The 20633-nt window shown below is 46.5% G+C and overlaps 1 protein-coding gene across 1 annotated transcript; it reads right to left on the reverse strand.

Annotated features, from left to right (window-relative positions):
* Positions 1–10324: 10324 nt before the first annotated feature.
* LOC131199494 (hemoglobin subunit beta-2) lies at positions 10325–11444 on the reverse strand. Its single transcript, XM_058185318.1, has 3 exons — positions 11286–11444; positions 10954–11176; positions 10325–10549 (listed from the first exon to the last, which is right to left on the reverse strand). Exons 1-3 carry the CDS (start codon positions 11375–11377, stop codon positions 10421–10423), a joined length of 444 nt encoding a protein of 147 aa, XP_058041301.1. The 5' UTR covers positions 11378–11444; the 3' UTR covers positions 10325–10420.
* Positions 11445–20633: the final 9189 nt, after the last annotated feature.

Raw genomic sequence — 20633 nt, forward strand, 5'->3', positions numbered from 1 at the left:
AATTTGCTTAATTGCTAACAAAATTTCCTCTGAAGTAATTAATTGATTCAGTTCTTCTCTTTGATTTTCTGTAAGCTCACAAATATTTTGTTGTTGTAAATATCTTTCTATCTCTGTATCATCAATCATATCCCTAGTATATAACTTACTATAATACTCTAAAAATGCTTTTTTAATCGTTCTTTTGATAAATTTCCTTACCCCTGTATTCTATTTTATCAATCGTTCGTGATTTCTGTTTTTTCCTTATTAAATAGGCAAGCCATCTTCCTGGCTTATTGGCATTATTAAACGTATTATGTTTTACATATTGTAAACTAATTGCTACTTGATCTGCCATCAACAAGTTAAACTGACCTCTTAATATATTTATTGATTCTTTTATTTTACTATTTCCTGGGCTATTTATCAATAACTGTTCTTTCTTTTTAATTTCCTCTTCCAATTCCTTTTTCTTTTTCTGCAATTTATTTTTATATTTAATATTCATTTGTATAAGATTTCCTCTCATATACGCCTTACTAGTGTCCCAAATCATCTCTATAGATGTTTCTTTTTTCATATTCATAATAAAAAATTCTTTCATTTGCTTTTTACATTCATTTACATTTTGTTCATATTTAAACAAATTCTCATTCAACCTCCATGATCTCATAACATAACATAACATCAGAGTTGGAAGGGACCTTGGAGGCCTTCTAGTCCAACCCCCTGCCCAGGCAGGAAACCCTACACCATCTCAGTCAGATGGTTATCCAACATTTTCTTAAAAATTTCCAGTGTTGGAGCATTCACAACTTCTGAAGGCAAGTCGTTCCACTTATTAATTGTTCTAACTGTCAGGAAATTTCTCCTTAGTTCTAAGTTGCTTCTTTCTTTGACTAGTTTCCACCCATTGCTTCTTGTTCTACCCTCAGGTGCTTTGGTGAACAGCCTGACTCCCTCTTCTTTGTGGCAGCCCCTAAGATATTGGAACACAGCTATCATGTCTCCCCTAGTCCTTCTTTTTGTTAAACTAGACATACCCAGTTCCTGCAACCGTTCTTCATATGTTTTATCCTCCAGTCCCCTAATCATCTTTGTTGCTCTCCTCTGCACTCTTTCTAGAGTCTCAACATCTTTTTTACATCGTGGCGACCAAAACTGGATGCAATATTCCAAGTGTGGCCTTACCAAGGCATTATAAAGTGGCACTAACACTTCACGTGATCTTGATTCTATCCCTCTGTTTATGCAGCCCAGAACTGTGTTGGCTTTTTTAACAGCTGCTGCACACTGCTGGCTCATATCTAAATGGTTATCCACTAGGACTCCAAGATCCCTCTCACAGGTACTACTATTGAGCAAGGTACCACATATACGGTACTGGTGCATTTTGTTTTTTTGGCCTAAATGTAGAACCTTACTTTTTTCACTGTTGAATTTCATTTTGTTAGATAGCGCCCAATGTTCAAGTCTGTCAAGATCTTTCTGTAAAGATCTCCTAGCCTCCTTTTCCCGATCAAATTCAATCCAAACCGGACTATGATCAGATAGAGTTCTTGAACAAATCTTCGTCTTCTTCACTCTAGAGTACAAATCATTAGAAATCAAAATAAAATCAATCCTCGAAAATGATTGATGCCTGTCAGAAAAGAAGGTAAAATCCCTCTCTTCTGTATTATGTTCTCTCCAAATATCTCTTAATTCCAAGTCCTCCATCATTTCAAAAAAAGCCTTTGGTAATTTCGCCGGCTTGATATCTTCCTTAAACTTTTTTTGTCTTTTTGAGTATCCAACACACCATTCCAATCACCCATTAATATATATTATTTATAATCCCAAAATACTATTCTTTTATTTAAAAACTTGAAAAAGTTTTCTTGTTGTTGATTCGGAGCATAAACTCCTATTAATAATGTCTTCTTTCCCTCCAACAAAAGTTCAATAGCAATGTATCTTCCTTCTTATCCACCTCAATTAATTTTGCTGATATATCCTTCTTTTTATATATATAACTAAACCATTTTTTTTCTCCAAAGAGGAGGCAACAAAATGTACTCCCAGTTTTGAATTTATCAAATATTTCTGGTCTAAAGATCTAATATGTGTTTCTTGTAAACAGGTAATGTCATTTTTAAATTGTTTCAAATAGTGAAATACTTTCCTTCTCTTCTGCGGTGAATTCAAACCATTAACATTCCAAGATAATAGTTTAATTGCCATTATCGGCCAAAGGAAACTTTTGGAACACTAGCCGCAGATCACATTTTGCTTTAGGCCTTGCTCCTCCCACTATTTCCGTTGTAGTAGTTGCCAGTTGTTGTTGTGCCTTCATCTCTTGTTCCTTGCGTTTAGCAGCAGCTCTTGTCAGCCTTTGTTCTTTTGAGTCTGACCCCATCGTAGGTATTTCCAACACTTGTAATAAATCTTCTTCCATCACAATCTGTTCTTGTACCTGCTTCACTTCTCTTTCCTTCACTTCAGTCTCCCTTCTTCTAGCTTCCAATGGAGGAGGACTTCCAACTTTTAATGCCTCAACATAAAATTCTCTTGCTTTTCCAACTGTATTGAGACGATGTACTTTCCCTACATAATATACTATTATACCAGTTGGAATATCCCATCTATATTCAATCTGACGTTTTTTAAGTTCATTCACCAGGAAGGCAAATTCCTTCCTAGCCCTTAACATTTTTGGTGGAATTTCCTTTAATATTAAAATATCTTGACCAGCAATCTGAATCTTCTCCCCCTTATATGAGGCTTGCAAAATCTGATTTCTCACTGTTCTATTTGTAAAATAAATAACAACATCCCTTGGCAACTTCCTGTTTGGCACCGTAGGTGATGGCGGTGATCTTTACGATCACCAACCTCTGGATTATGTGGAATCGCTAGGACAGTTTAAATCTGCTGTCCAGCGGTTCGAAAAACCCTCTTTTCGGGAGAAGAAGAGATGGTGAGCTGAGGGCAGAGGTTGAATTTCCCTAAAGCCCTGAGAAAAAAGGGGTTTGAAGGGTTAAGTTCCCTCCAGCAACCCGAAGTGCTCCAGATCCCAGGATTTTTCTGCTTTGGCGGACCCAATCACCACGACCAAACACTGAGATTTATTTTGGACAATAAAGGATTATACCAGACAGAACGAAAGTGGGAGAACTTTATGCAAGTAGCCAAGCCAATTCCCCGATACTTTGTAACAAGTTTGAAAACAGCAAGAAAATGGAGGCGAATTGTTAACAAGTTAACGAGTGGAAAGCGAAAGTGATACTTTTAGCTTGCTGTCTGTTGCTGGTATTGTTATTTGCTACTTTAACTCTTTAACTCTTTGCTGCCTGCTGCCTGTTGATAGAATCTAGGGGAGATTTTTAAATTTTGCTTTAAAAGACTGTGTTTTTCAGAGGTTAAGAAGATTTAAAGTGAATATTAAGTTGGAAATAAATAAATAAATAATTTTATAGAAGATGGCAGCCAAACAATTAAAGTCTACTGTAACAAAGGGCTCTGGAATTTCATCAGCTGGTGCCTCTCCAGCTCATACAGCAGAGACTAGAACATTGAATTTAGAGGCGGTACAAGAGAACTTAAAAGACTTTATGCAAGAAAAATTTAAAGTAATAACTGATGAGATGTCTGAAATGAAAGAGCAGATATCAGAAATTCAAGTGGGAAATAAAGAAGTTAAGGAAGGATTTGTAATTGCAGTACAAAGTTTGGCAACAAATGTGATTTTATTAGAAGAGGAAATGGAAGAAATTAAGCAACATAATTCAAAATTAGAAAATAAAATGGTTGAATTTCAAAGTAAAATGGAAAAAACAGATGATGAAATAGTTTTGATACAATATAGAAATATGGAATTTGCTCTAAGAATCCGTGGTCTGAAAGAGAATAAAGAAGAGAATTTAAGGGAATTTTTTTCTGAAGTATTTGCTGAGATATTAGCAGCTCGCCCAGCAGATGTAGCTTATCAAATTGATAAAATATATCGTGTGAATTCTTGGAAAGCGAGACCTTCTTTCTTTAGGTGGCCAAAGTATTTCAGTTTCATCTTCAGGATCTGGCCTTTTAAAGAGTAGTCAGGGTTGATCTCCTCTAGAACTGACTTGTTTGTTCGCCTTGCAATCCAAGGGACTTGCAGGAGTCTTCTCTAGCACCAGAGTTCAAAGGCCTCAATTCTTTGGCGCTCAGCCTTTCTTATGGTTCAACCTTCACAGCCATACATTGCAACTGGGAAAACCATAGCCTTAACTATACGCATTTTTGTTCCTATTTGTTCTACGGTCTCCCTATTACTAATAAGTTTACACCTATTTCAATCTTATCAATCTGGCACTAAAGCTCTCTTGCGTTTGTGTGAACTTCTACTGGGCAAAATGGTGCATCAAAGGCAGTGGTGAAATCCAAATTTTTTTACTACCAGTTCTGTGGGCGTGGCTTGGTGGGCGTGGTGTGGCTTGGTGGGCGTGCCAGGGGAAGGATACTGCAAAATCTCCATTCCCTCCCCACTCTGGGGCCAGCCAGAGGTAGCATTTGCCAGTTCTCTGAACTGCTAAAAATTTCCGCTACTGGTTCTCCAGAACCTGTCAGAACCTACTGGATTTCACCCCTGATCAGAGGGCAAAACTTCTGGAGACAACCTACCCTAAATGGGCTAATTTAAAGAATGCATCTACAATCCAGGAGCCGTGATTCCTGTGGGATTGAAATTTGGCAAATTTTATAAAATATTGTAGACATAAAGATGATCATAATGTATCTTATGACATAACACAAAATGTCATAAAACATTTCCTGATGTTTGGCTGTGTTAGACAGTTCAGCAGGAGCTGCTTTCATGGCAGGTGTGTCTCTGAATATCTGCCTGAATTTTAAGGAACTTTTCCTGTGCGTTACAAGCTCTGCCATCCTGGAAGGCATTAAAGAACCTGGTGAAGACAGGATCTCTAGGAAAGGCGGACATAACCAGTCACTGGTTGCCCAGTTTAATCTCCATGTTCTGGGTCAATATCACTATCTGTGAGTGTAGCTCTTACACCTTCTAGGCCATTTGCAGCACTCCATAGCCTTCTGGCCACAATTCACAGTGTGTGTTTGTGTGTGTGTGTGTGTGTGTGTTTGCTGGAAACCAGTGTTTGCTTCCAGGTTTGGTAAAAAAAACACCATGAAGAATGGGTTTGCTTAACAATCACGGTGTTTATGTTATGGCTGCTGCATCATTTAACCACTACCCAGAAAACATATTGTAAGCTTGGGTCAATCACGTGGTGACCCACTTAATGACTGACATAACTTACTAGTGTAAGTCTGGGTTCAATTATGGTCATGTCGAGGACTCTCTGTATTGGCATTCTTATTCGCACCATCTTCACCAGCAGCTCATTGTGTATTTGTGTGTGTGTCTTTTTTGTCCCTGATGGAATTGAAAATCTGCAAGGATGTTTTGTGTCATTGCTCTGTGCAGGATAACAAACTTGTTGGGTTGTAACGATAGGAACCAGCATAGAATTTGAGGATCCTTGTCTGTCGTGCCCATTGTCCAGACTGATGACTGATGGTCTATCTCAACCGGGAATTCTCAGCCACAGTCATCTAATGTGAGGGCATCTAGGGCCCATTTCAAGGCTTCCTTTTCAGAGTCGCTTGGCTTCTGCTGGTCATGGCTTCTTGGCTAAATACCCCACTGGATGGTCTCCATTCTCCTAACTCTGAATTAAATAAAGCGCTTCCTTCTTTGCTTTGGGAGCCTTGACTTCTTTCAGAGCCAATATTTTCTTTCTACCAAATCTCATCTCTCCATTTCCTATCAGGATACCTAAATATTTAATTTTTTTATAGCTCTCCGCTCTTCCAGGCAAACCAGACAGGAACCACAACTGGATTTTCTAGGTTCTATCATATCGCAAGATCTAAAATGGACAGCTAACATCAAAAACATCATCAAAAAAGGACAACAAAGAATGTTCTTTCTGCGCCAACTCAGAAAGCTCAAACTGCCCAAGGAGCTGCTGATCCAGTTCTACAGAGGAATTATTGAGTCTTTGAGAGATTTGCACCTCTATAACTGTCTGGCTTGGTTCTGCAACCCAACAAGAAAGACACAGACTTCGGAGGATAATTAGAACTGTAGAAAAAATAATTGCTACCAACCTGCCTTCCACTGAGGACCTGTATACTGCACGAATCAAGAAGAGGGCCGTGAAAATATTTACAGATCCCTCACATCCAGGACATAAACTGTTTCAACTCCTACCCTCAAAATGACACTATAGAGCACTGCACACCAGAACAACTAGACACAAGAATAGTTTTTCCCCGAAGGCCATCACTCTGCTAAACAAATAATTCCCTCAACACTGTCAAACTATTTACTAAATCTGCACTACTATTAATCTTCTCATCGTTCCCATCACCAATCTCTTTCCTCTTATGACTGTAACCTTGTTGCTGGTAATCCTTATGATTTATATTGATGATTGTTCCTGATTGCTTATTTGTACCCTATGATTATTATTAAGTGTTGTATCATTAAGTGTTAATTTTGTACCCTATGACCATCATTTGTGTTGTAAATGTTGTACCTCGATGAAGGTATCTTTTCTTTTATGTACACCTTTGCACCAAGACAAATTCCTTGTGTGTCCAATCACACTTGGCCAATAAAGATTCTATTCTATTCTATTCTATTCTATTCTATTCTATTCTATTCTATTCTATTCTATTCTATTCTATTCTATTCTATTCTATTCTATTCTATTCTATTCTATTCTATTCCATTCCATTCCATTCCATATTTTCTATTATATTCTATGCCATTCTATGCCATTCTATGCTATCTGTTCTACTCTACTCTATTCTATTCTATTCTATTCTAAGTCTACATGAGCAGAATTCTGGATGTCTGAAGGCACAAACGTCCTGGTGCTGCTTTTCACTCCTGATCTTTTCTACATTTCTTCCTCTGGCTGTTAAGCCACTGGAGGCTCCTGCCTCTCTTCTCCCACCGTTTCCTGGGCAGCATCTCTTCCCCTCGTTATGCGAGGTCATTTCCGCATTGCATTACAAAAGCCCAGGGGACATTTTGTTGGACTGCCTGAAAGACCAGGGTTTTTTGAGACTTGTTGCCGTTGTTCCCAAATGCTCTAAATAGACAATGATGTCATCCAGGTAAACCTCGTCCCACTTTCCTCGGCCAGGTAAGATTTGGCCTGTTAATGTTTGGAAGGTGACAGAAGCTCCACGCAGACCGAATGGCGTTTTGGTGATTGGAAATGAACCTTGCAGTGTTACAAAATCTGTTTTCTCGCTTGATTCTGTCTCCAGAGGGATTTACCAGTGATTTTTTGCGAAATCTAACGTTGGCATGAATTTAGCTCCTCTTAGCTGATCTAGCAAATCATCTATATGAGGCATAAATAGCTATCAAACTTGGCTATTTGATTTATCAGCCTCACATCAGCACAAAATCATATATCACCATTGGCTTAATGAGCTAATAGCAGGAGAACTTCACACACTCTATGATTTCTGGTTTCAACATTTTATTAATCTCCCTTTTAAGATAATTATTAAATGTTCTGGCACCCTAGAGCAGGGTCTCCAACCTTGGCAACTTGAAGACTTGTGGACTCCAACTCCCAGAATTCCTCAGCCAGCAAAGCTGGCTTCAAGTTGCCAAGGTTGGAGACTTCTGCTATAGAGCAGAGATCTTCAATTTTGGCAACTTTAAGACTTGTGGACTTCAATTCCCAGAAACCCCCAGCCAGCTGTGCTGTGTCAAGTTTTGAGACCTCTGTTCTAGGGGGTCTTTATCTAATTGGATAAGAATCTCCTAGATCCATCCAAGTTCATCTCAAAGAGAGTCAGCACAGACCACAAATCTCTTCTTAACTGACCCAGCTTCATCCACAGCTCCCCTTTGGAAACCAGCAAGAAATTGTGTGAGGAAGAAGGTTCGTCCTACACCTGAGCTACAGATATTCACCACTATTGCAAAGAAATTGTACGTCAAGGAGGAATCTTGACTCTTGACTCCCTCCTGCTGGGGTTTCCCAGCTTCCCCATCTAGCCTAGAATGGTGAGTTTCCTGGGTTTGTGCAGTGGGGACAGGAGTAGCCAGGCAGCTCCTTCCCACCACAGAGGTTGAACAGCCCCCAGCGGGAAAGGATCGTTGGGCCTTGCCCCTCTGATGAACAAGGGGGAGCAGAAGCAACAGAGGAGCTCTGCTGGTGCCCAGCTACTCTGGGTTTGAGCATGGTGGAGGGAGGCACAGGTCTCTGGCCCAAGAAGAATAACAGAGTTGGAAGGGACCTTGGAGGTCTTCTAGTCCAACCTCCTGCTCAGACAGGGAATCCCGGACTATTTCAGACAAATGGCTGTCCAATCTCCACTGATGGAGCACCCACAACTTCTGAAGGCAAGCTTTTCCACTGGGTCATTGTTCTAAGGGCCAGGAAATTCCTCCTTAATTCTAGATTGGTCCGCTTCTTGATTAGTCTCCATTCGTTGCTTCTTATCCTGCCTTCAGGGGCTTTGAAGAATAGGTTGACCCAGTGGTGAAATCCAATTTTTTTTACTACCGGTTCTGTGGGCGTGGCTTGATGGGCGTGGCAGGGGAAGGATACTAGAAAATCCCCATTTCCTCCCCACTCCTGGGGGAAGGATACTGCAAAATCTCCATTCCCACCCCACTCTGGGGCCAGCCAGAAGTGGCATTTGTCAGTTCTCCAAACTACTCAAAATTTCCACTGCTGGTTCTCCAGAACCTGTCAGAACCTGCTGGATTTCACCTTGCTGGTTGACCCCCTTCTTCTTTGTGGCAGCCCCTCCAATATTGCAACACTGCTATCATGTCACCCCTAATCCTTCTCTTCATTCAATGTGACATTCCCAATTCCTGCAACTGTTCTTTGTATGTCTTAGTTTAGGGTGAGGAGGAAGGAGAGTCCCTCTAGCTTCTTCTCTGCCCCCCTTGGGGAAAAGCCAGCTGGGGAAGGTCCTAGGAAGGATGACCTCTGAAGTAGGGGGGTCCCTACCCCCCACCCCGCCTCTCTTTGCTCTTTGGATGCTCATCCTGCATAAATGCATAAGTGCACCTGCGTGCCTACCATCCCTGTCCTAATATTCCTTTTTACTTACTCTTTTCATGTATCCAAATTATGTTTATACTTTTACTTGTTATCTTATATATGATTGACAAAATAAAAATAAATAAATAAATAAATAACTGGCATCAACTTCCAGGCGCTCTCCAGGCCTTCCCTCAAAGGCTGCGCTCTGGTGGATCTGGGCAGATATGGGGGCCTCCTTGGAACGCTCACCCGGCCCTTAAGACGCAACAGACACCCCCCCCAGACCTTGCTCTTCCCACAAGTCTTGGGGAAGGGTGAGGGTGGGGCCCTAAAAAGTTGTTCTCTGGCCCTGTGGAGTTTGGGGGCACCAAGTTTTCTGTGTGGCATTTATGTGATTGTTGTTGTTTATAGGATTGTTATTGTTGCTATTGCTGCATTGTTGTTTGGGAGCCCCCTCCCCCAGGGTTGAGTTGCATTTAATAAATAAATAAATGCAAGACTGCTGCACCTTGGTCTAGCCATGGGGAGACCTCTGGAGGTGGGGAGCTTGTGGATCCCCCTTCCCCTAAGAAGGCTTGAGAAAGGAGTTGATGGGCTTTGAACAGTGCCCCTGTCTGGAGTGGTAACCAGCTCAGTTCCCCGCTGGACATGGGGCAGTGCAGGCTGGCTAACAAGCATGATCCCCCCCTCCCCGCCCCTCTCCCCAGCCTCTCCATTAGCTCTCATGCCAGCATATTCAGAGCTTTTCCTGAAGGTCACCCAGGCACGCATGAGCTAAATTTGGTGAATACTGGGAGGTGGGGGGGGGCAATGAGAACTTATCAAGTTGTGTCAATGTATTGTGCGCTCACACCACCCACTTTGCAAAAGTTAATTAAGGGACCCAGTTAGGTTTCTGTGTGAAAGCTTATTGGCTTCTGAATAAGCCTTCCCCCAGCAGCCCCAGTTTCTGGGCCAAAGAGAAGTCCTATTTCCTTATCAACAAAGCCTGAGATCAAAAGTGGGGGGGGGCTCTAGAGACAGCCCCCCCCTCCCCTAGCAAAGAAAGGATGGTTCCCCAGCAACAGCAGAGCGGTGAGAGACTCAAGAGACTTGGCAAATGGCGGGACCTGTTTTTCTGCAGGCCCGACTTCCCCCCAAACAAATCCTATTCCTTTCCCTCCGCCCCTCTACTGTGCTTCATTAGGGTGACGGGTGGGGTTTTGGGGCGACCCACAGGACTTCCCCAAACCCCTCATTCTCCCTCCCAGGACCATAAAAATGTGCCACTCTGCTTGTTTTGAAGAGGACTTTTATTGCATCATCAGTGGGCGAGGAGGGGCTCCAGATGTGGCGAGGGGGGGCAGGCAGCTGCTATGCCACCGGGAGGTCTAGTGGTACCGGCGGGCCAAGGCGTGGGCCACCACATTGGTCAACTTCTGATAGGCGGCGTGGCAGCAGGGAGTGAACTCTTTCCCATAGTGGCCGGCCAGGACAATAAGGAGGATGTTGCCCAGAAGCTGGAAGAGAAGGGAGGGGGATACTGAAGGCTGCTGCAAGAGGAGCCTTTGCTGGCATCTCTGCCCCCCCCCCCCCAACATCCCACCTCCCCCAAGTGGAGCACACTAGAAAGGAGTTTGCCCACCAAGCACAGAAAGAAGAAAAGAAACACTGAGATGTTCCCTCTTTTCCTCCTGGGCTCCCCAAAAGGCCAGGAAAGAGGGTCAATTGTCCATCTGACCCAGGTCAGTCCTGTGTCTGGACACCTGTGCCTCTCCTGGGAAGAAAGGGGACTTTTGCTCATTCCTGCTCAAAAAAGGACTCATTGCCATCATTTCAGAGCTCTCAGGCTGCCCGCCCAGTCTTGAGGTGCCCAACAGGGGCCCTTGCCCGGCCCGGGAGGGAGGGAGGGGGTCCACCTCACCCTGAAGTTCTCGGGGTCCACGTGCAGCTTGTCGCAGTGCAGCTCGCTCAGCTTGGCGAAGGTCTCCTTGACGCTGTCCAGGTGCTTGATGGCCTCTGCGAAGGAGGTCAGCACCTTCTTGCCGTGGGCCTTGACCAGGGGGTTGCCGCAGATGGCGCTGGGGCCAGAGAGGTTCCCGAAGTGGGCGAAGAACCGCTGGGTCCAGGGATACACCACCAGCAGTCTGCCAGGAGAGAGGGAGAGGAAGGGGAGGAGGAGGAGGAGGAGGAGATGGGGACGGGGGTCCCCGCGGGGCCCGCCCTCCGCCCCCCGGCCCGGCCAGGAGCTCTTACTTCCCGAGGGTGGCACCGCCGACTTCGCCTATGTCCACCTTGCTCCAAAGGCAGGTGATCAGCTGCTTCTCTTCGGCCGACCAGTGCACCATGCTGGCTGCTGGAGGAGGGAGCGCTCGAGAGGCTGTTCGCGAGAAGGGCGGAGGGAGCTGAGGCCGGACCGCGGGGGGCAACTTTTATACCTTGCGCCCGGCAGCCCCGCCTACCCGGATCGGGCCTCGCCCGGACCCGGCGCCTCTCCTGCCCGCAGCCCGTTATCTCCCTCCGTCTCTCTCTGCTTGGGAGGGGGCGCACAGAAGGCCGCTCTTCCCCGCCGCCCTCCAGCTTCCTGGGCGCAGCGGCGCTCCGGCCGAGCGAGCTGACTGGCCGGCCGGCGCTCCCGTCTCCTGGAGGGGCAGCTCGGCGGGTGGGGGTGGGGGGCGCTTCTCGGCCACGTTCAGAGCCGTGGGGGGGCAGCTACCACCAAAGAGGACGGAGCCTTCATGCCCCCCCCCTTCGAGCTCAGGGCTTGTTCTGTCTCCGTTCGGACCGCGGGCGCAGTTTAGCGGGTGGGCTCGTGTCCGGGGCGCGACTGGATGCTGCTGCGCTTTTCCCGGGCCGGCTCCGTCGGCGGGGCCAACTCCAAGGCCGGGTCTAAGCCCAGTTGCAGGCAGCCCCGCAGCCCCGACCCCGTTCAATTGGCTGAGGAGCGAGCTGCCGCTTCGCCGCCGGCCGCCCAGGTCCGCTCCTCGGAGAGCGTCCGGGGAGGCTGCTGGCCTGGTGGAGGGGAGGTGCGGTGGGGGACTTTTCCTGACTATGGAGCCCTCCCGGCCGAGACCGCAGCCTGGAACCGTCCCGCCGCCAGGCCGGCAGAGAGAGGCCGGCGCTTTCGGGAACGGGACCCGGAGGTTGGCGGAGCGCTGTCTTTCCCTCAGTGGAGGGGCGGGGAGGGGGGCTAGGCTACAAAGGCCGATGGGTTGAAGTCTGAAGCCCTTGAGAAACACTGATGGAGACCCTCCCCCCACTTTTAGCGGGGAGGGGGGGGGACAGGGAGCATTCTTAGCTGCCCCACCAAACTTTTCTAGAGGGGATTCTTTAACTTTTGCTAGAGCAGGGAGGGCGGTGGAGAGGGAGAGGGGGGGCGAAGGAATCGATGGAACTCTTCTCCACTATAGGACACTGACCTGGCTGCTATTTAGTGGGCTGACTGGGAGGGCATCTAGGATGAGTGAGACCCGAGGGGCAAATTCCCCCCCCCACGCGGTCCGTTTGTTGGGACAGAGGAGGAGATACTCTGCGGGATTGCCTGGTGTAGGCCTGGAACTGCCTCTAGGCTGCTTTCTGTACACACACACACACACACCCGCCCCCAGACACCACTTGGGCTCCTTAAGGAGCTTCGAGGACCCCTTTTCGGGCTGCGCAGCTTCTCCCACCCCACACCCCAGCTTCTCCAGAACTCCTTGGACCTGTGGGGAAGCAGTGGCGCCTCTGGCTTCCTTCTGACACATGGGGAGCCCCCAGTGACCCTCCGGGAGGTGGACTGGACAGGCAGCAGCGAGCAAGCACCTTCCCACCCCCGTCAGCGGCAGAGAAACCCTTCCCCAATTCCCCTTTTGAGAAATGGGAGGGGGCCCAGCTGGAGAAGGCTTTGCTGAGATGGGCAGCAAACAGTTTCCCTGTGTGTCTGAACGGATATACAGGTAGTCCTCGACTTACAACAGTTCTCTTAGTGACCTGTTACACCACTGAAAAAATGACATGATCATTTTTCACACTTGCAACCATTGCAGCATCCCCAGGGTCATGCTTGGCAACTGACACATATTTATGACGGTCGCAGTGTGTCCCAGAGTCATGTGATGCGCTTTTGCAACCTTCTGAAACAAAAGTCCATGGGGAAGCCAGATTCACTTAACAGCTGTGGCAAGAAAAGTCGTAAAATGGGGCAAAACTGACTTAACAATTGTCTTGCTTAGCGACGTAAATGGGCTCAATTGTGGTTGTAAGTGGATGACCATCTATGAATATTTGTGAGGAATCTTATGATGTGTGGCTCCTGCTCCTGAAGCCCCGGCCCTCCCCAGGCAGAGGAGTCCAAATGCTCAAGAGAGCAGCAAAGCCAGTCCGGGGCAGCCCCTGCAGCTCCCCCAGAGGGAGGGCAAGGGACTAGCCCTTCGGCTGAGCCCAGCCTACTCCACAGGGTGGTTGTTGTGGGTAGTATGTGCATTGCGCATCCTGTTGAACTCTTGGAGGAAGAGGAGATGGGGAGCAGGTCAGGGTGACCCAGGGATTGGGGAAAGCCATCATCTCACAGCCATGCGTTAGTTTGGACCCTCCAGAAAGGGCCTTGAGCGGCTTCCCCACCTATTCTGTGGGTCCCAGTCAGAACTCAAAGCGGCCTTCCCTGGTCTGCCTTAGAAGAGGGATTCCTGTCTCTAAGCAGTGAGGAATCTGGGGCAGGGGCAGGAGGACCTTCTATGGGATTGATTCCACCAAGTTTACCTCGCTGGCTGACCGCAAGCCAGCCCCCACCCCCAATTCTACCTCTGTTCCCCACCCCTGAATCTGGCTTCAATCTGCCTGGGGTCCCTTCCCTGTCCTGCTAGCCATCAACCTCTCCTCGGCTTCAGAGGTGGGGCAGAGCTATCTCTCCCACCAGCAGGCCTTGGGTGTGCCAGGGGTGGGGGTGGGGGCAGTCTGAGGACTGCTGTGTTTGACCTGGTCTATCTCTCGGGCCCAGCTGAAGCAGCCGGCCGGGCCCCTGGAAAATAGCTCCCCCCCCCTCGCTGGGGAAAGTGATAACAGAAGCTCATATTGAGGAGAAGGGTCCAGAATCAGAACAGAGCTGCAAGGGACCTTCTAGTCTTCTACGCTATCGCATTTCAGACAGATGGCTGTCCAGTCTTAAAAATCTCCAGTGATGAAGCACCCACAACTTCTGGTGGCAAGCTCTTCCACTGGTTAATTGTCCTCACTATTAGGAAGTTTCTCCTAATTCCAGGTTGCTTGTCTCCTTGATTAGTTTCCACCTGTTGTCCTGCCTTCTGGTGCTTTGGAAAATGGGCGGACCCCCTCTTCTTTGTGGCAATCCCTCAAATACTGGAATACTGCTATCACATCAGTCCTGGTTCTTTTTCTCGATAGTAACCATACCCAAATCCTGGAATTGTTCTTCATATGTTTTCTTCTCCAGGCCTTTAATCATCTTAGTTGCTCTTTTCTGTCTTTTTCCAAAGTCTCAACATGTTTTTGTAATGCAGTGACTGAAACTGCATGCAGTATTCCAGGTGTGGCCTTACTAAAGCTTTATAAAGCAGCACTAATACTTATTATTTATTTATTTATTTATTAGATTTCTAGACCGCCCTTCTCCCGAAGGACTCAGGGCGGTGTACAACCATATTAAAACACATAGGTACACAATAAATTTAAAATACATTTAAAATGAAATATTTAACCGGCCAATTTAAAACTAAAAACGGTCGAAAGACCGATATAAAACCCTAAAATATAAAATTATAAATAGATTAATACAGTTTAAAATTCAATTAAAACTAAATTAAACTAAAATCAAATTAAAATAATATTTAGGCTAGTCCTGCCAGATTGAATAGCAGAGTCTTCTCTGATTTTGATTCTATGTAGGGGCCCATTTTGAAAATAGGCGTTTTGAATGAGCAGGGGACCCCAGGGGCTCCAAGGAGGCAGCCAGGCCAGGCCCCCCTCTCCCAGTCTTCTTTCTACTCTCTGAGCCCTCCAAGCTGGGGGCACCAAGGCCCTTTGGCAAAGGAGTGCAAGGCATCTCCCAAGGCCCTTCTCTTCCTTGGGCATCAATTCATTGGCATGTGCCTGTCCAGGGAACCTGCAGGTCTGGCTTTCCTAAGCCTGGGAGGTTTTGACCTGCCTCGCAGTGTCTGCCCGAAATTGAAGAGAATTTGGTGTGATACTGGAAGAAAATCCCTGTCCTTTGTCAATGGGGATGGAAAGATTCCCCTTGTTGCGATTGTGATGCTGATACGCCAGCTATTAAACACATTGTGCAAGGTTGCCCACAGTCTGCGTTCCCTAGTTTCCTGGAAGATCTGCACGAAGCAATGCCAGAGGCCTAGAGAGCTGAATTGAACATCCAGGTAGGAGGCCACTGCTGTACCCCCAGAGAAGTTTCATATATAACTACATGGATTGCATGTATATATTTGTTTCTTTCTGTTACAGGCTCCCCATACACTAAACAAACAATAATTAATAATGGCCCCAGGAGAATCCAGGAAATCTGCAAAAGCATGGGTCACCTCTGGGGTTGCCTGGGCTCTGCAGGGCCCCAAGGATGGGTTGGGTGGAGGCAGGTAGGTAGGTGCCTCCTGGGAAGCTGGGAAGCAGAACCACCCTGGTCCTCCAGCAACTGGCTGGAATTCCTTTTTTAATTTTTTAAAAATTTTCTTTTAATACAAACATTCTATCTTACAATAAACAGTGTGACATCTGAGTATAAAATTCTTTGTGTCTTAGCAATTAAACTTATCACCATATTCATTTCTTACATTCATTCTTATATTAGAATAGAATAGAATAGAATAGAATAGAATAGAATAGAATAGAATAGAATAGAATAGAATAGAATTTTTTATTGGCCAAGTGTGACACAAGGAATTTGTCTTGGTGCATATGCTCTCGGTGTACATAAAGAAAAGATGCATTCATCAAGAATTCTAAGACACAACACTTAATGACAATCATAGGGTACAAATAAGCAATCAGAAAACAATATCAATATAAATGGTAAGGATACAAGCAACAAAGTTACAGTCATACAGTCATAAGTGGAAGGAGATGGGTGATGGGAACAATGAGAAGATTAACAGTAGTGCAGATATAGTAAATAGTTTGACAGTGTTGAGGGAATTATTTGTTTAGTAGAGTGATGGCGTTTGGGGAAAAACTGTCCTTGTGTGTCTAGTTGTTCTGATGTGCGGTGCTCTATAGCATCGTTTTGAGGGTAGGGGTTGAAACAGTTTATGTCCAGGATGCAAGGGGTCTGTAAATATTTTTACAGCCCTCTTTTTGATTCGTGCAGTATACAGGTCCTCAATGGAAGGCAGGTTGGTAGCCATTGTTTTTTCTGCAGTTCTAATTATTCTCTGAAGTCTGTGTTTTTCTTGTTGGGTTGCAGAACCGAACCAGACAGTTATAGAGGTGCAAATGACAGACTCAATCATTCCTCTGTAGAACTGAATCAGCAGCTCCTTGGGCAGTTTGAGCTTACTGAGTTGGCGCAGAAAGAACAGTCTTTGTTGTGCTTTTTTGATGATGTTTTTGATGTTAGCTGTCCATTTTAGATCTTACGATAAGGTAAAACCTAGAAATGTGACGGTCTCTACTGTTGATACTGTGTTGTCTAGTATTGCAAGAGGTGGGAGTATGGAAGGGTTTCTCCTAAAGTCTACCACCATTTCTACAGTTTTGAGTGTGTTCAGTTCCAGATTGTTCCGGTCGCACCAGGCGGCTAGTTGTTCAACCTCCTGTCTGTATGCGGATTCATCATTGTCTCAAATGAGACTGTTATAAACAATAATAATACTGATAAAATAACATAAACCTAACACTTCTCTTTACTTATCTATTTTTACAATACATTGCTTTCATATTTATTCTCTAACCATTGATAAAATAACTCCCATATATTATAATAATCTGATTCTTTCTTTTCTGGAATTGCAAGTGTTAAATCTGTTCATTTCTGCACATTCTAATATTTTCTTAATCGCTTTTTCATCTATAGGGGTCTCTTCGCTTTTCCAGTTTTGTGAAAATACAATTCTAGCTGTGGTTATTACATGAATAATTAAATATACAGTTTCTTTACTATAAATTCCCAGTAAAATCCCCAACAGGAACAATTCCGGTTTTAAATCAATATGTTTTTGTGTCATCTTCTCCAGCCACATACGAGTTTTTGCCCAGTATCTTTTTGCTTCTCCACATGTGAGGAAACTGGCTGGGATTCCATGGGGAGCAAACTCCATCACGATAAGGAGGCCTGGGAGCCGAGGGTTCTCCAGCCCCTTTTGAAAATAAAGCCCCATGGACCTTTGGGGTGATGATATGACAGTGGCTAGCTTCTTCTTAGAAGTCTTGCCCAACCCACAGCCTGGAATCTCCAAGGTGTCTCTTTTCCATCATTAACCAGGCCTGGATTCTCTTAGCTTTCCAGCAGCTGCCAGAGTTAGTCACCCCTTCCAGGAGGCTGGCCTCTCGCCACTTGAAGCCTTGGGGCTGGTGGCCCTTGGGGTTTTCACAATTTGTGTCCTACAAAGGAGGAAGCCCTCAGGATTATCAACTGGGGAGTCATATAAAACATGAGGAATTGCCCAATTAAAATTTTCTCCTGGAAACGTCTCCCTCTGAACTACCAATGTGTAGATTCAGTTCCAGATGAATGAAATGGCCCTTTTCATACCAGGGAACCTTCTCCCCACCCAAACCCCTCTGGTCAGTTGGAGCCTCCTAGCCACGTCTGCTTTGAAAAGCCTCTCCACAGTGGGGGGAGTTTGCTGCTCTGTCCAGTCCTCTTGGGGACCAGCCCCTCCAGGCCCAGGGCCGCAAGGGAGGGCTCAAAGGACAAGCAGGCTTCTTGGAGAGGGCTCCTTCTGATGAACCCTGCCAAGCCCACCCGGAGGGACCTCCTGTAACCATCTGGGGGAAAGACCTCAGATAAAAGGCAGCTGAGCCCACAGCAGGAATTTGGGATGGGCAAAGCGACTAAGAAGGGACCCTCCCTAGTTCCTTCCACTGTAAAGGGGTTGGGGAGAGTCTGGTCTACCTCACAAGGCCAGCATTTCCCCCCTTTCCCTCTTCTGGAATTTTCTTTGGGGTCTTCTGCAAGCACCCTCTCCTCACTGGGGACCCTCTGGAAAGGCTGGACTAGCCGTCAGCACCCTGATTTTCAGCCAGGGAGTCTTCCGCAGGAACTCTGGCTAGGAGAGGGAGCATAGGGGGTGGGGGGAGACCCTTGGCCAATGGTGCAAGGGTGGAGGAAGGGTGGCCCAACTTCCCCATCCTTTGGGGGACGAGCAGCAGCCAGCAGTCTCCTCCTTGCTCCAACGGATGGGCAGGAGGAGTGACCGGCTCCCCAACGTTCCCTGGGCAGAGGGCGGGCAGAGGGTTGTGTGTCTGGCAGATGGGCCCTTTGGGGAAGCCAAGGATTCACCCCAACGGGGCTTCTCTCCTCACAGAGGGAAAGAGGCAAAGGCTGGTTCAGCTCAGAGCGTCAGGGAGGGGGGATGACTCAGCAGATGTGCCCAGGCTCCTCTTTTGCTGAGTCACAGCTGAGTCAGGCCTGCTGCCTCTGATAGGCCTGGGCAGAAGAGCTCCTTGGTGGCGATAAAGGGGGCAGCTGGCAGGCTGGAGGCTGGGCAGAGAGCTGCCAATGACAGACCCTGTTGCCAAGGGCCCAGGGGCGACCAAAAGCCTGCCCAGTCAAGCATCCCTTTCCCATGGGGCAGTGGGGAAGGGCGAGACTGGCTATCGTAGAAAAGAATACATGGAGCTCAGGGTTGAACTGTTGGGTCCTTGGGGCTCTCTGACCTGGGCAGTTTTCTTGCAGGTGTTTCATGACCCAACTAGGGAACATCATCAGTGCTAGAAGGGAACTGGGTTTGCAGGGGGGAGGGGGGAGGAGTGTGGGGTCCTGGGTGCTGTCTGAGCTGTGTGGTTTTCTTGCAGATTTTTCATGACCCAATTAGGCCATCACTGGCTATGTTGGGTTCATGTTGGTGTGAAGTATCTTGGTTTGGTTTTATGTCTTACAATCTTGGGCGGACTTAGCCTGTTTGAGCTGAATCTGTTGATGTGTTGGCTGAGCCTAGAAAATGGTCTCTGATGAGTTAGGGTTGGGGGGGGGACTTTGTCCCATCTTCGATTGTATTATCCTGAAAATGAAAATCCTGCATTCTGCCCTTCTTTGCTGCTTCAAAAATGACAGCGGGGTGTGTGTGTGTGCTTAAGAAATCCTACAGCAGAATCTGAGACACCACCTGTTTTCTGAATCCTGTTCACCAGCTGAAGCACATTCATGTTCCATATTCCATGTAAAATCGTGAACGTGGAATTAACCCTAGAGATTATTTAATCCAACCCTTCTTAGTGCAGAATCCACTGCATTAGGGCTTCCAAAACACGAGTAATTTACCACACGCAAAGTCATAACCAATCACAAAAGAGATATTTAAATGAACTTAAGGTGTTTATGTTTCATGGGTAAAAAGGACTTTCTGATAAAAATAAAACTTTTTAAAGAAACTTATAAATTTCTGATGGAAACTTATCAAGAACACCAATCAGTATTAAGGAGAAATTTCCTGAGAGAACAATTAACCTGTGGAAGGGCTTAAGCAGGGGGTTGGACAAGAAGACTTCCAAGGTCCCTTCAGAGTCTATGATTCTGTTATAAGTGGTTTGGTTAATGAAGGAAAGTTTGGGATGCCCCACACTAAAACATCTCTGGCTGATGACCATGCAGGACCTGCTAGGAAACTTCCAACTCACTGCATTGTGTGGTTGCTCGGACTGCAGGCTGACGGCTTCCTCAGTCAGGAAGTTTCTTTTTATATCCCACGTTTATTATTTTTATAATTAACTCAAGACAGCAAATACACACAATACTCCTCCTTCCCTCCTATTTTCTCATAACAACCCTGTGAGGTGGGCTGGGCTGAGACAGCGGGATTGGGCTAAAGTGACTTCTGATCTCCAGCCCAAATCTCCTTCCCTGCCTTTCTCGCCCACTGGTTCTGTCCCTGCTTTCTGGGCCCATGGAGAACAAGCCCCCTCTGTCTTCTGTGGGGTTTTCCAAAGCCCTTTGAAGGCTGCTGTCCCTATCCCCCACCTCCTCTGCCGACCAAACTGGCCGGATCCTTTCAGCATCTTCCCATGGTTGGTTTCCAGGCTCTGCCCCATCTTCTGAACTCACTCCCAGGGGCCGGTCACTGTCTTGGATGATCAGGGTGGGTGGGGGGCAATTCCTCCGTGTTTATAATCCCCACAACCCATTCCTCCCAGAGCCATAGGATCATGGGAGGGTGGAGTGGAAATGACCACAAAGGTCATCTAGTCCAGCCCTCTGCAAAGTGCAACCCAACCAACGAAACCTCCCTGTTTCCTCACAAAAGCCTCCAAAGGAACCGGCCCATTGTGGTTCAGCTCTTCCCTTGGACTGGCTTTTCCTTATATATCCAAGCAGGTGCAACTGACCCCCAGCCGGCCTGTCCAGGAAGAGGAGCCCCCCTCACCCCGCAGCTGGGGGAGGTGTCCTTGCTCAGATTCCCTTCCCGGATGCTCCTGATCTGAGCGGTGGGGCCGAAACTCTCC

Source organism: Ahaetulla prasina, chromosome 5 (genome assembly GCF_028640845.1).
Source record: "Ahaetulla prasina isolate Xishuangbanna chromosome 5, ASM2864084v1, whole genome shotgun sequence".
In the NCBI taxonomy this organism is placed as follows: domain Eukaryota; kingdom Metazoa; phylum Chordata; class Lepidosauria; order Squamata; family Colubridae; genus Ahaetulla; species Ahaetulla prasina.

Bases quoted from the DNA above. Each gene is read 5' to 3' on its own strand.
- LOC131199494 (XM_058185318.1), bottom strand. From the start codon at position 11,377: ATGGTGCACTGGTCGGCCGAAGAGAAGCAGCTGATCACCTGCCTTTGG. The intron at 11,177-11,285 runs GTAAGAGCTCCT...CTCTCCTGGCAG, and splicing joins GGCGGTGCCACCCTCGGGAA to ACTGCTGGTGGTGTATCCCT. The intron at 10,550-10,953 runs GTGAGGTGGACC...CTTCTCTTCCAG, and splicing joins TGGACCCCGAGAACTTCAGG to CTTCTGGGCAACATCCTCCT.